The sequence below is a fragment of the Aspergillus multicolor genome (genome assembly GCF_047715735.1).
Source record: "Aspergillus multicolor strain CBS 133.54 unplaced genomic scaffold BDW74scaffold_7, whole genome shotgun sequence".
Classification (NCBI taxonomy): domain Eukaryota; kingdom Fungi; phylum Ascomycota; class Eurotiomycetes; order Eurotiales; family Aspergillaceae; genus Aspergillus; species Aspergillus multicolor.
Window position 1 is genome coordinate 203336 of NW_027395958.1, and position 14288 is coordinate 217623.

At 51.8% G+C, this 14288-nt stretch overlaps 5 protein-coding genes across 5 annotated transcripts; 2 read left to right on the forward strand and 3 right to left on the reverse strand.

The window, feature by feature from the left end:
• The first annotated feature begins 81 nt into the window (after positions 1-81).
• BDW74DRAFT_127646 (Zn(II)2Cys6 transcription factor domain-containing protein) lies at positions 82-937 on the forward strand. The gene is made up of 3 exons (XM_073722216.1): positions 82-188; positions 269-282; positions 338-937. The coding sequence occupies exons 1-3, from the start codon at positions 132-134 to the stop codon at positions 813-815; spliced, it is 549 nt and encodes a 182-aa protein (XP_073585542.1). The 5' UTR covers positions 82-131; the 3' UTR covers positions 816-937.
• On the forward strand, positions 938-2859 carry BDW74DRAFT_127647 (NAD-dependent succinate-semialdehyde dehydrogenase). The gene is made up of 3 exons (XM_073722217.1): positions 938-1095; positions 1147-1234; positions 1286-2859. The coding sequence occupies exons 1-3, from the start codon at positions 1060-1062 to the stop codon at positions 2665-2667; spliced, it is 1506 nt and encodes a 501-aa protein (XP_073585543.1). The 5' UTR covers positions 938-1059; the 3' UTR covers positions 2668-2859.
• fluG (extracellular developmental signal biosynthesis protein FluG) lies at positions 2668-5695 on the reverse strand. The gene is made up of 3 exons (XM_073723925.1): positions 4403-5695; positions 3108-4350; positions 2668-3055 (listed from the first exon to the last, which is right to left on the reverse strand). The coding sequence occupies exons 1-3, from the start codon at positions 5525-5527 to the stop codon at positions 2826-2828; spliced, it is 2598 nt and encodes an 865-aa protein (XP_073585544.1). The 5' UTR covers positions 5528-5695; the 3' UTR covers positions 2668-2825.
• Positions 5683-10710, reverse strand: BDW74DRAFT_149679 (putative sensor histidine kinase/response regulator). The gene is made up of 4 exons (XM_073723926.1): positions 9932-10710; positions 9724-9865; positions 8342-9651; positions 5683-8286 (listed from the first exon to the last, which is right to left on the reverse strand). Exons 1-4 carry the CDS (start codon positions 10264-10266, stop codon positions 6315-6317), a joined length of 3759 nt encoding a protein of 1252 aa, XP_073585545.1. The 5' UTR covers positions 10267-10710; the 3' UTR covers positions 5683-6314.
• Positions 10711-11182: 472 nt separating this feature from the next.
• Positions 11183-13350, reverse strand: BDW74DRAFT_176427 (putative MFS transporter; the record flags this gene model as incomplete). Its single annotated transcript, XM_073728600.1, has 3 exons — positions 11183-11370; positions 11420-13237; positions 13287-13350. The coding sequence occupies 3 exons, from the start codon at positions 13348-13350 to the stop codon at positions 11183-11185; spliced, it is 2070 nt and encodes a 689-aa protein (XP_073585546.1).
• Positions 13351-14288: the final 938 nt, after the last annotated feature.

Consider the following 14288-nt stretch of genomic DNA (forward strand, 5'->3'; position numbering starts at 1 on the left):
AACCGGCCGGTTGCTGCAACTTGTCCGCAAACGATCGCAACTTTGTCACTGCGAATCTTTCTTGGCTTTTTGGTTCCCCGTCTTTTTCATCCTTCTAGAGTTTTTCTTTCTTTTTATAGACTCTCAGTCAGATGTCGGACAAGCAAAATCCGATCGCATGCGAGCCCTGTCGCCAGAAAAAGTGCAAGGTATATATTCCCGCAAGACTGTCACTTTGCCCCTTTCTTTATCTCACTCTGCGTGGCTTCTATGTACTGATACTTCGCAGTGCGACCGAATATTGTATGTAGTACTATGACCACTGCCTTGAGACGATTCGATCCACTAACAGCCGTAGGCCTGTATGTTCGCAGTGCTCCGACCCTGCGAAATGCGTGTACCCGGAAAGCGGGAAACGCGGCCTTCCGCAAGGCTATATAACGCACCTAGAAAGCCGACTCGCGGCAACCGAACAAGCTCTTTATAGCTCGTATTCTTACTTGCGGACCTTCGCCCCCAGGACGTTTCGTATGACCGATTCTACTCAGCCTGCTCAGTCGCGAACGGCTGCCGTCAATGAATGGTCACGGCTTCCACTGCGGAACGCGGAGGACTTAGAGCTCTGGTGGGCCGAAAAAGCGCGGGTGTATGGGACTGTGGACCATGCAGCGCTCTCTGAATGGGGTCTACCCACGAGGGATAAGGACGTTATTGCGCCAACTAGCCCTAATAGTCTCAACAATAGTCACAGGAATGCCCCCTCGTCGACTGCAGGATACCCGAGAGAGGGTCGAGCCGAGCAATTAGCAGAGTCAGAGCCAGCAGTTTACTTCTAGCACGAGGTTTTATATACAGCGGTTATTCGGTTCTATCTCCACCTTGAAACTCGCAGTAGCGCAAGTACTCTAATCAGTTGGAGTATCTCCAAATGCTCATCATCGGCATCGCCGTGGGGACCGAGGCACCGATAAGATGAGGGGTTGCGGGGTCAGTCCCAATAGTTATCTCTGCTGCTTTCTCGTCTCTTCCCTTTTCTTCATCTCGTCAACAGGAACAATTTGAACCATCCGAGGTGAATTAATGATCATGGCTCAGCAATACAAGCTTCCGTTCGAGGTACGTCATCTCCTCGACAGCGGTATCCCGCTGCTGATTGCTTGCTTCTAGCTGGACAACCCCGACTTGCTCCATTTCGACTCCTATGTCGGAAATTCCTGGGTCACAGCAAAGAGCGGTGCTCGATTTGAAGTCATTGGTAAGCTCTGAATGTTGCTATCCTACCTTGCGCTCTAATCAGTCATATTAGACCCCGGTACCGATCTTCCCTGGGCAAGCTGCCCAACCAACTCGGCCGAGGACGTCGATTCCACCGTACAAATCGCCCACGACGCCTTCGAGAAGTTCAAAAAGGTTAACCCCCGCCAACGAGCCCAATGGCTTCTGAAATGGGACACACTCATCCGCGAGGCCAAGACCGACTTGGCCAAGATCCTGACTCACGAGACGGGCAAGCCCATCGCCGAGTCTTACGGTGAGATTGACTACGCAACTGGCTTTACCTGGTGGTTTGCCGGAGAGGCAGAGCGTATCCATGGAACGATTGCTGTTCCTGCTGCCCCCAACAGACGCGTCTTCACCGTCAAGCAACCCATCGGCGTCGCGGCCGCCCTTGTGCCGTGGAACTTTCCGATTGCCATGGTCCTACGCAAGGCCGGCGCAGCTCTTGCGGCTGGGTGCACGATGATCGTCAAGCCCAGTCCTGAAACGCCCATTACAGCCCTGGTACTGGCTCATCTAGCCCAGAAGGCCGGGTTCCCCGCCGGAGTATTCAACGTGCTCACAACAGACCTGGAGAACACGCCACCGCTCAGCGAAGCTCTATGCAAGCACCCGCTCGTAAAGAAAGTGACATTCACCGGCTCAACCCGCATCGGCAAACTGATCGCCTCTCACTGCGCGCACGGCCTGAAGAAGGTCACGCTAGAGCTAGGCGGCAACTGCCCATTCCTCGTCTTCGACGACGCAGACCTGAACCAGGCATTGGACCAGCTGATGGCTCTCAAATGGCGCCACGCCGGACAGGCCTGTATCACCGCGAACCGGGTCTACGTGCAGGCCGGAGTCTACGACAAATTCGCGGAGCTGCTCAAGGAGCGCACGGCCAAGCTCAAGATCGGCCATGGTGCAAGCGAAGGCACGACGTTGGGACCACTCACAACCCCGCGCAGTATCGACAAGGCGATTAGCCAGGTTGAAGACGCACGACAGCTAGGTGCAGAAGTTATCCTTGGCGGAAACCGCGTCGAGGGAACGAAGGGGTACTTCTTCCAGCCGACGATCCTGAAGAACATGACCAAGGACATGCTGGTGTCGCGCGAGGAGTCCTTTGCCCCCATTGCGGCGCTGTACAGATTCGAGACGGAAGATGAAGCCGTCAAGCTGGCTAATGATACTAGCATGGGACTGGCTAGCTATGCCTTCTCCAAGAATATTGATCGCATATGGCGGCTGCTGGAGAATTTGGATGCTGGTATGATTGGCATGAACACAGGCAACTCGTCGGCGGCCGAGTCGCCGTTTGGAGGAATCAAGGAATCAGGGTACGGAAAGGAGAGTGGCAAAGAAGTGGCCGTGAACGAATACCTGATTACCAAGACTGGAACTCTGACGATTGATGGGCAATATTAGTTTAATCTGATGATGTGTGCTGGCTGGAATTGTATGCTATTCCGCTCTATGTGACATTAACTCGTAACATGTTTTGCTAGTCTGTCTAATTAGGTATATAAGTATGTATTGTTGGGCGTGACTGATTTTATCGTTTACTGTTCGAGACACCATGAACTTCAGTATCTCTCAACGAGCCACTTCCTGCGCGCATTTTCGCCCATCGCACTGAGCTTCTTGCTCTCAGCCTTCTTCACGATAGTGTAGTTTTCCACGAGTTTCGGGCCGAGAAGCTCCTTGAGGGTCTCGTTGGAATTCAATGCATCAAGGCTCTTAGCGAGGGTGTTAGGGAGTTTCGTTGTGATGCCGAGGGCACTGCGTTCATCATTAGAGAGCAATGCCGCGTCATCTGTAATTTAATGTTAGCTGCATGGATTTCAAGGGCCAGGATGTAAACTCACAGTGACAATCCTTGATAGTAAGCGGCAAATGCTCCTTCACCCCAGCATACCCGGCAGCCAGAAACGCCGACATGGCCAGGTACATATTCGCCAGGCCGTCGAGGGACTTAATTTCCCAGTGGCCGGGAGAGATCTTCCGGATTGGTGCCTCTCGGTTTTGCGTGCCCCAAGCGACCCACTCACTGCCAGCCCAAATGCCCGCTTTGACACGCTCGTAGCTACTATCGCCGGAAAGGGTGAAGGCGAGAACGGACGGATAGTGGTGGAGGACACCGGCAAGGAACGACTCTTCTTTGGTGGGAGGGGAGATGGAGACGTGAGCGTGGGAGGCTGTGCCGGCGGCAGAGGAGTAGGGGCGTGGGTGGAGGGTGGCGCGGAGGCCGTGCTGCTCGACGACGTAAGTGATGACTTGCCGGGCCTTGATGAGGGTGTCTACTGCCGCGACGGGAGAATTGGGTGGGAGGATAAACTCGAATTGGCCGGGAGCGGACTCGGCGTGGAATTGTTCGAGGTGGATACCGATGGAGGCGAGAGCTTCAACGCACTCTTCGAGAATTGGTAGGTATCGGCGGGTGTCACGGGTCATTTGGGACCAGGAGTGATTCGTTGTGGACGGAGCCCAGTCTTCTTCTCCGGTTGATGGGTCCGTGGTTGGCTTCAGGAAGACGACTTCGATCTCGAAGCCGCAGGTGGCTTGGATGCCGAACTCGTCCTTGAGTTTGTTGCTGATATTGAGGAGGTTTGTGCGTGGGCACTCCTCCATTGATTCGCCTTCTTCGGTTTTCCACCAGGTCTGAACGGTGGCACTCTTTGAGTCGACCCCGACATTAGGGCTTAGGGTGGATAAGTCTGGCAGCATGTAGAATTGGCCTGTTGTTGAGCCTCCGGCAATCCCATCGTCTTGCAACATCCAGAAGACGGCCATGGAGATACCGATTCGGCGCTGTTTGCGTGCAATTTTGGCAAACTCCAAAATGGGGAACATCCGCACTCTGGCAGTGGCGGTGTAATCAATGAATTGCATCCAGATGTATTTGACGTCTGGGTTGCTCCGAATGAAAGTCTCAAGTGCACCAGTCGAGGAAGTAATAAGTGACCGAGCCCTGGATACTGATAGAGCAGAAGATAGGAGTTGCTCCTTCAGATCGTACAGACGATTTGAGTTGTGGAAAAGGATATCAGCGGCAGCCTGAGTGGCTTGTTCGATAGTGCAATCCCCCTTCTGGACATAATCTACGAAAACCTGCGCCAAATTAGCCTCAAGTACTCTTAAAGAATACGGAGAGATTCCCTACCTGTTCCAGAGCATCTCGGAACTGCTTATTTGCCAGCCAGAATGTTTCTGGGAAGAAATGGCCATCGGTACTCCACAGCAACCGAGTAGTGGGAACAATCTCTAGACTTTCCCTCAAGATAGATTCCTGTGCATCCCGACTGACCATGGGAAAGACTTCTCCAAGGTCTAAATAAACATTAGGATAGACGCAGGCCAGATAACCGGCCTCACGCGTGTAGGGGTATGACGAATGAAGCAAAACAAAGTCGACTTCGGGATACTGCGCAATAAGGGACTGGAGATGAGCAGGGTTTGATCGGAGGAGATTGATGTCGTTGTCTCCCAGGCCGGTATGCAGCTGCAAGGGTTTGTTTGGCTGACTGGCCTTGGTAGCTTTCAATAGATTGAGCGTCTGACGCACAAGCCAGTCGTTCAACGGCTTGTCCTCTACCCGCGGAGTGGAGAGGGCCGCTTGGGAGATTGTACGCGCAAAGGACTGGATCAATTGTTTTGTATCACTGTCCTCGGTTGGCTGGACATTTAACCCAGTACGGTAACATATGACCGATTTAAACCCCACCACAGCGGGGTCGGCAATGGAATCGGAAACAAGGAGGATGAAGTCCCGAGAGAAGATCTCCCAGAGGCTTTGAAAGGAGGAGATGTCAGAACTCTCTGGTGGAACGGACCCTTCGCGGACAATCTGGGCCAAGACGCGGGCGGCCAGAGCCTCGATGCGTACGATGCGCTTGGTGGTGGATGCGGTGAAGCGGTCATGCCAGTCGAATGGCTCAACGTCATCGTCGGTCAAGAGATCATCAAGGAGGAGAGAGTGAGTTCCATCTAAACATTTGCGAATCAATCCATCGTAGTCACGCTGGACTAATTGGTCTCGGGCTTTCCGGAGCTGCTCCCAGTCGGATGACGAGCTTTCATATAGAGTAGCGAGTTGGGTGGCAGCACGGTGGAATGAGAGCGTAGAAGGGGCGTTATTCAAGGCAACTCCTTGAGCTTCTGATATAATTTGCTCAAAAGGGTATTTGGCATAAGCGCAGGCAGCAGACTGGGAGAGGAGGTTGTGAGCATGATTATCGATAAGAGGGTGCGATTGGATGAGTTGACGGAGAGAAGATAGAGAACCCATAGCGGCTAAACAACAAATTGAGCAAGGAAGGCCAGAATCAAGAAGTCAAAGGGAGGAAAGAAGAGAAGAGTTGGAGCGGGGAATAGAAGGAAGAAGAGCAGCAGGGAGAAGAAGAAAAGATGAGGTGAGAGGGCGTGTGGCTTACTGGATTAGGCAGCTCAAGGTAGACAGGCCCAGCGGCGATCGCTTAAGAACGTGGCAGATGAAACAATTGACAATGATCAGCCTCGGCAGTCCGGGTTCCTATCTTCAGCTCGACAGCTCTACAGCTTTGGCTCTGGAGTAGATTATTATTTAGTGCTATTGACCTGCAGATACCCAAACAGGAATCATCTACGAGCGCCCGGGCCACGGAGATGGACTCCGGGCAGATCCTAGCGTGAGCACAGGTCACCTCATGCTATACTTGGCCAAAGTCGTCTATCTTCACGAAGCAACCATCTCTATATTCATCAATCAATGCAAATCATGCCATGTCTAGTCAAATAGGGGTATCATCACTCGAGCTTTCTTATCCGTGTACAAAGCAACCCCACCAGATTGAAAAACAATAAAACAAATCAAACCAGATCATCCGAAATAAATCCGATATTCCCAAGACCAAACAACCGCCCATTGAAAATACAACCAGGCCGTATAATCATTACTGGAAAACAAAAAAGGAAACAACAGCACCAGAAAGTCGAGACCAATATGATGCCTCATGATGCGTATGTTTGTAGCACTTCTATCGCGTGGTGGTAAAATGGAAGTGCTTGAGTTTTGGGTCAAAGCGAATTGGAGCCGATTAGACAGCAGTCTTCGCGATCCAACCATCGAGTAATTTAGATACCTCTTTGAACGAGACTGGCTTCGTCAGAAAGAGGTCAATACCCGAAGAGAGGGCTTCGGATTCGTCGCGGGAGCTGCTCAGCCCAGTGAGCGCGATGATGGTCGCTGGGGCAGAAATCTCAACGCCGCGCTCTCTTTCGATGGCGCGGATGGCGCGCGTGGCTTCAAAACCATTCATAACGGGCATAGAAATGTCCATAAAAATCAAATCGAACCCTCCAGGGGTTCTTTCCACGGCGTCAACTGCCAGTTGCCCATTCTCGGCAGATTCCAGGATTTCTAGCTTGCGCTTCTTCATGAATGTGAGCATGAGATTGAGATTGATGAAGTTATCATCCACCACTAAGACCTTTGGGGTACGCCCTCGCTTATTCGCGGGCTCGGTCACGGGCGGAGGTTGCAGTTGACAGGAGGGGTTCACGGTCGGTATAGGATCGGCCACTTCGGAGCTTGCCTGTGAAGGTGTAGACCTCTCTGAGCCGGTGGAACCTGGGGTAGCTGAACTCGCTGCATCCATCAGCTCAGGAGTGTCGTTAAGATCCTCAAAAGCCTTCGGCTTTTCTTCGGGTATAATATTTGCATCCGACAAAAGTGGTGTCTTCTGTCGAATAGGAAGGCTTTTGCCATGTTGGTCCGATACAGGTTCATTTGGAGAGTCAAAACATCTCTGGATTGTGCGAGCCAGCTTGTAGGGACCGCAAGGGCGAGTAATGATGCTCACTATGCCGGCAAGTGAAGACCATCGAGAGCGCGCGGTCATGTAGTCGATGGACCGGCTACAAATGATAACCAGCGGAGGTAGAGACAAGGTAGAGGGAGATGGAGACGAACAATCGGCCAATATATGCTCATCCGCCAAGACAAGATCGATGGGTAGCTCAGACTGCCATGAGACAATCTCATAACCGTACCAGGTGCTCAGGTAATTCATAATACTGGCCCACAAAGGATGAGTGTCCGCATCGGTCGGATCCATCCCAAGAATTGCCGCTCGTTTGTTGGGATGGTCGCGGCGCAGGACATCACATTCGTTTGTAGAATCTTTTTCGAGTGTTGTACCGACAATTTCCGTGTCGGTCGTGCTGGGTGCGAGGACATCTACATCGTCTCCAGGCCGCGCGAGGGGCATGGTAACTTTCACAGTCGTTCCTTCACCTGGCCGGCTGTGTACATCGATGCTGCCTCCCAGAGTTTTGACCAAGCTGCGGACGATTGATAGCCCGAGACCCGTTCCCACAGCGAGCGTATCTTCTTGTGCGAAAGGGGTATAAAGTCGACCGCGAAGGAACTCTTCAGAAATGCCTTTTCCAGTATCAGACACCGTCAAGGTGACCAAGTCCGAGACTGGTTGGCTACGGCGGCCGTCCGGAGATTCAGCAGCTTCTAGCCGAACACAAACGCGGCCCGCCTCTGTATACTTCATGGCGTTACCAAACACGTTCATGATAATTCGCCGTAGCGCCCCCGGCTGGGTATCATAAATCCAGTTATTCTGCGCAACGGCGACAACTACTTCCACCCTCTCATCAACTCCAGAATGACCAACCTGGCTCGTTTTGGGCATTTCTGTTGTCGGACTCATGGGATTAGAGGATGATTTGAGGCTGTATGCGTGTCCAAGGCACACTCCTTCCACCACTTCTTCTGCCAGAAGCGCAAGATCAGTAGCCACAAAGGAGTCCAGACCAACGGATGGTTTATCGTCGGGGTCCGCGAGCGATTGTTTTGTCTTTTGCTTCAATTGCCGAGTCTTCCTTTCTAGCGAAACAATCTTACTAAAGTCTAGGACCTGGTTCATCGTGTCTAACAACGTGACAGAGCAAGCATTGATAGTATCAAGCAACGACCCTTGAAACTCATCGAGTTCTGTGCCACTCAAGAACTCGGCCGCTGCTAATATGCCGTGCAATGGGCTGCGAAGCTCGTGCCTGTTAGATACAATGTTAGCGTAGTTACACATGATTGAGACGCTGGCAGACTTACGAAATGCTTCCGATAAAATCGCCCTTCTGGCGATCGGAAATGAGGGATTCGAGACGACTATGCTCAACCATGATGGAAGAACCGAAGCCCAGGACGGAGCTCAGCTCGACAGAGGAGCTAAAGACGCGACTCTCCACTGTGTTCCAGCAAAAACACCCAGCGAACCACTGCGAGCTTGCGGCATTCCAGAGAGGAACAAAAAGCACCTGTGTCGCATTAGGAAAATAAGTATTGAGCAAGGAGTTTTCGACGCTTCTCCATCTCTTAGGGGCATTCTTTGTTAGCTCCTGAGCCTTTGCGGCCCGAGGATTGCTTCTCGGAGGTTTGGCATTTTCGTCATCAGAGCCTGAAACACTACCGTCTCGATGAAATGACCATAGTTTTCCTTTACTGTATCGGCGTATAAGTTGTTGAAGAAATGCGGTATCGAGATTGGCCGCGGGAGATGTGACTGTCGACCCAGGTGACGGCGCAAACGGCTCCTCGTTGGTGGACATAGCCAAAACTGAAGCCGGGCTCACGTTCTCCGCTGTATAGTCACTTCCCGATTCGATATCGACCGCTGCCGTGGCTCCAGTTTCGAGGAAGACAACACCGCCGTCCCCGTCTAGCTCTAGACTTTCACGAAGCAGATTTGCAGCTCTCTTGAAAGCCCAGCAATTGCTATGGGACTGATCCAAGCCTTCAAGCTCTCTGCGTTGAGTTCCGGACCACCATTCAGGAAGCGGAGTTGGCGGATTAGTTGTCGGGTTGGAGGAGCGTGCTAGATCGAGCTTATTATCCGATAATGAGCTGAAAGATCGAGCATCGCTGCTATGTGATCTCTTCAAGAGCCCTTCAAAGCTATTCGAGGACCGTACTGAAAGATGATTGCCTCTAGGAGCCGAGCCAGGAGGAGAGCTGGGTAGCCCGGAAATACTGCCTGTAGCCGAGGGATGGGCAGTATCCACAAAGCTCGAGCTGCCTTCGACGAAACAGCTGAGCCCTCGAGACAATCGTGCAGCTCGTCGGCCCTCAGAAGCTTGTCGGCTCACTTTGAGAAAGTTCATGATCAAGACTGATATTGATCCCATAATTTCCTTCTCTGCTTCGGTGAGACCATTATGAGGCTTTGTATCCAATAGGTAGAAACAACCAATGTTGATTCTGTGGATTTCAGTTGTCAGAGGTGTTCCGGCATAGAATTTGAAGTGCGGGTCGCTCGTCACGAAGGGGAGATCTTTGTAGCGATCATCGCGGCTCAGATCTTTGATTTCAAGAAAGGAATATTCTCCGCGTTCTCGGTTGGACGGTGGAAGATTCACGGTTTTCTGCACAGGAAGCGCAACAGCATGTTAGTGTCTGTGCCACGCAGATTTCCGACTATACTCCGAGGAGCTCACCCTACACATCGGCCACGCAGCAGACGAGAGTGTGTGGCAGCCATCCCATGTCCCATTCCCATCGTCCTCGTGATGTTCCTTTCCACCGAGTATAGATCGCGAACTTTGAGCTATGATAAAATGAGAGGTTCGATCAGAGACACTGGGTTCCAAGCAGTCTGTTAGAATTCGATGGTTTTCAAAAAGAAACCGGACGGCCTCAACGCACCTGATCAGAACTCGTTCGACATCGAGGCGTAGGGCCGCTAGTTGAGCGAAAGAGCTCAAAGTGGCATTGTATTCTCCGAGTATGAGAGCTTCAGGAACAAGACCGGCGGTGGTCGCGGCATGCTGCGCAGACAGTGCGGGTGATGGAGGAGTAGCAAGGACAGATTCACCCGCCGGAGAAACGCCTAATTGCACGGAATCCGAATCGATCGTAGAGGGTGTTGCGATTCTGTCTGCGGAAAGAGAGCGCTGTGGTTGAAAATAGCGGTATAGCTCGCGGGCTCGACGACCGTCGATGTAGTCTTGTTCTCTCGACCTTGACGATGCCATGGTCATCTAATTCGGGAGAGCTATAAAGGGTTGTGGATCGGAGATAAATTATGCAAAAAATCGTTTACCGAATCCCCATATTGAGCATCCAGGCCTGTAATCTTCTTGATAGAAGATGTGTGGTGTCGAGGTTGTGAAGCGTGGCGGATAACGATGGAGAGGGAAAGAAGCTGGTAAGAGAGGGCGGTAATATCACAAACTCTGAAACGGATGTAAAAAGTCGGGTCAAACCACGGAGGATTCATGCAGGGAGTTGTGGATGGAGTGTGTATGCGCGGCCCTTCATTTCCAAAACTTGGAAACGAACCTGAGAATGTGCTCTCGGCGTAGCACGGCTGTGGCAAGGCAGTGGTTTGCTGAATTCTCCCCCAAACATAGCACCTGGAAGTACATCGGGAGCAGCTGATGGTTGATCTGAGTCATGGGCGAATGAGGGGCGATATGGAGCCATTATTATTGTCGTTATTGTGGCTCTGATGGCATCAAACCTGATCCGATCGCGATTATTCGAGGAAGCACAACCGGTTTTCTGGTCTTAGGCGGCGGAAGACCCCTGTCAGCTCCCACCGGCGCTGGGCCCCTCCTGATTTGCGGCTATTTGACCCGGACCCGCCACTTGCCCGCTTCTGTCATTCAAACTTAATGGATCGCCCGATCATTCTCCGGAGTAAGCTATGAGGGATTCTATATGACACAACCTCACATCATTCTACATTAGCTTGCTCCAATCAGCCTAAAATCATCTGATGAACGAGCATACCCCGGATTGTGTCAAAGAGCTTAGCTGTTTTTTCCTTGAGAATATATCATTCCATCGTGAATCTAGAACTATTCTAAACATTGAACTGATCTGTGCTAAATGCTAGTATGCTGCTCTATGCAATCTAGAACACTCATTACGTGTTGCCCAAAATGCAATGACTTAAAACCTCTCCATCATCCCCTTGCGGACTGTCCACATCCGAGCCCGCTTGCCGTATATATACATTGGAATGGAGAAGAGTAGTAGTCCGAATTGGATTACTCCCAGGGCGATAAAGACCGTTCGTGCTCCATCGGCCTCCATCCAGTCGACGACGAACAGGGAAAAGATTAAACCGTGGAAGACGTCTATGCTCTTGTTAGACTGAACATGGCAATTCGGAAATGGCGTACTCACTCTTGCTCCAATTCAGCGTCACCAAGGCTTCCCCAGCATACTGACGGTAACTGTCGACACAGAACGTAATAGACGTCGTACTTCCCAAACAACATCCGAACGACACCAGCCCGAAGAATATGGTCGGGACAATCCAAGCATCTTTCTCTTGGGCGCTCCAACCAAAGCCCATAAGTCCTATTGTCGTAGATAATGCGATAGGAATGGCCATTATAAGGCGGAACTCCGGTTCATAAACCCCACCATTGCGCCGTGTCATGTAACGGACAATGACATCAGAGATTTTACCTGCGACCGCTGTCCCTAGTAGGCCTCCAACAAATGGAGAGATATAGACCAGGCCGGTTTGAAGAGAGGTGAAGTTATAAGTCTCTCTATCTTGGTAGATGTGGGAAACGAGCTCCGACAAGACGATGAGCCACCCGACTGACAGCGCATAAACCACGGTTGACCACAGAACCGCTGGATAAGCAAACAAGATAAACGGACGGATAGCCACCCGTAACCAACGATCTTGCGAGATTCGTCCATTCCAGGGCCGCAGGTAGTAAGTAAATGGTATATCTGACTGCTCCCGGAGTCGATTGGTGTACTGCACAGGCAAGCTTAACCCTGGAGCGGGTTCTAGTGACTCGCTTCGTGCAGATGATTGCGATGCAAATCTTCCAGCTTCAAGATCAGACGGCCGTGGGACGGAGTCGCTGGTGGATAGAGGTGGGACACTCGGCTTTTCGGGATGCGCAGAATGCTCCACAGATGGGTCCGTCTCGATTTGTTCTGGCCCATTCGGGCTCTGCATCGAGCCTGAACCATATGATGGCTCTTGTTTTTCCTGGTGTAAGTCCTCGGTCTCGGAACTGTTGTCGACAAATCCTACATGGCCCTTTTTGATTCGTTTGTGAGAAGCAGCATCAGGAGCATCCTCAGCGATTTCATGAGGATGAGCATCGGTGGCGCGACCTCGATGGAGCCCATATGATACCATGTCCGATACGCTCCGATAGAAATCGGGGCGTTTGTGGTGTCGACGTGGTCGCGGGGTACGATCCCAGAATGTCTCCGGCAAGAAGAAAAAGATCAAGGCGAGGCAAGCCCCAACAATGATTGCGACAACCCAAAACACCCAACGCCAGCCTAGACTTTCGATGATGGCTGCACTAACCAGCGGAATGAGGTTCTTACCACCTAGAAGGAGAAGCGTATAGATACCAACTCGATACGCCCTCTCATGTAAGAAGTAGATCTCCGCGATTGTTGCCGACGGCAGACACTCGACCGGGCTGACTGCAATGCCTTGGAAGATGCGAGCCACAACGAGACTCGGGTAGTTGGGGGATAGTGCACACCAGACCGCGGAGATAATGAATAATGTCGCGCCTAGTAAATAGACCGGACGCTTTCCCCACAGAATTGCTGTAGGCGACATTATCACAGACCCAATACCCAACCCCAACATGTACAATCCCGTAGTGTACGCAACCTTCTGTGTATCCACGCCGTAGTCTTCCGAGACCTGGTTGAAGCCGGCGGCCAGGATAGGCGTCATGCCACCCCCCATCAGGCAGTAGAAGCCCAGAGAGATCAGAGCGGCATCTCGGCGCCAGACCGGCCAGTTGAGAGGATCATTTCGTGAGTCGTCTGGCTGTGGATTCAAGACGATCTTCCCATTGGCAGTCTTCTTTGTTGGGGGCGCGGAAGCACGTGAAGAGGATCTGGATGGGGGATACGGAACAGGTAGCGATGAGGCTGATGTACGTTGAGGCTGATGCCTCAAGCCCAACGGTTCGTTTCGGTTGGAAGATAGCAGGAGCACCGTACCTAGCTCATGTTAAACAAATTTTTGAGCAGATTGGTAAACAATTCTTACCCGGCACCTCGTCGGTTTGCCGATCGCTAAGAATACCCAAGGTCGCCTTGGGGCGATAGTCCATGTCCTCAGTGCTCGAGCTGGAGTTTTCAGATTGAAACAATCGTTTCCACCATCGCTTCTCTGATTGTGGCGTGCCCAACCCTTCGTGCCGCTGCCCCGTTTCAGTAGCCAGGTCGCCTTCGGACGGTGCCATTGTTATACACAGAAATCAGCAAACGACGGAGAAAATGCCGACAGCGAAGGAAGATGCAATTCGGTAGAGGTCACAAAGGAAACTCCAAATCTATGCTATGAAACACACGCTCTCTACGAGTCGGTGTGGCACTTGGTTAGCGGACTTTAGCAACAGCTTCCGCGATGGCAGAAAAAGAAAACACTCACATATATTGTTTGTGTGCGACAGCGCCCACGATCAGAGCCTGTAATAGGCAGAGTCAGAGAGCTCAGCTGTCGATGGCCAACTTGCATATTTATGGCACATTGACAACCCAGACAATGAGGGGAAGTAACAACAAGACGTTTCAGCAGTCATGCGGTGGTCCCGCAGCGGTCAGAGCCAGATAGAGCGCAAGTCACGCGAACGTTGCTCATTCAACGGCAGACAAAGGCTGACTCGCACCAGTCGAAGACTTGAGGGTCGCTGCCGAAAAAAGAGGCTTGGTAGCTTGTCGTTGTCCTCCTAGCGGCCCAATCACTTAGCTCCGATCGACAATGGCATACATGTGACATGGGTCATCGACCACATCAACCTGCACGCTGACGTCTGAGGATCTCTGACAAGCCGTGAGAATGAGACGGAGGGTGCGACTGTGGCTCTGAGCTCAGCGAAGTCGAGCAGCTAAGGACTCGAAACTTCGGCTGAAGTCGCAGGGATTCACCTGGGAGCGGGACAAGGTTCGAACTTCGAAGGCTATTTGCGGCGTTGTGATAAGAGCCTCAGGCAGCAAAATCCAATCTTCTGCCGGATGCAGAACGCCCGGTCAAACCCAAAACCAAACC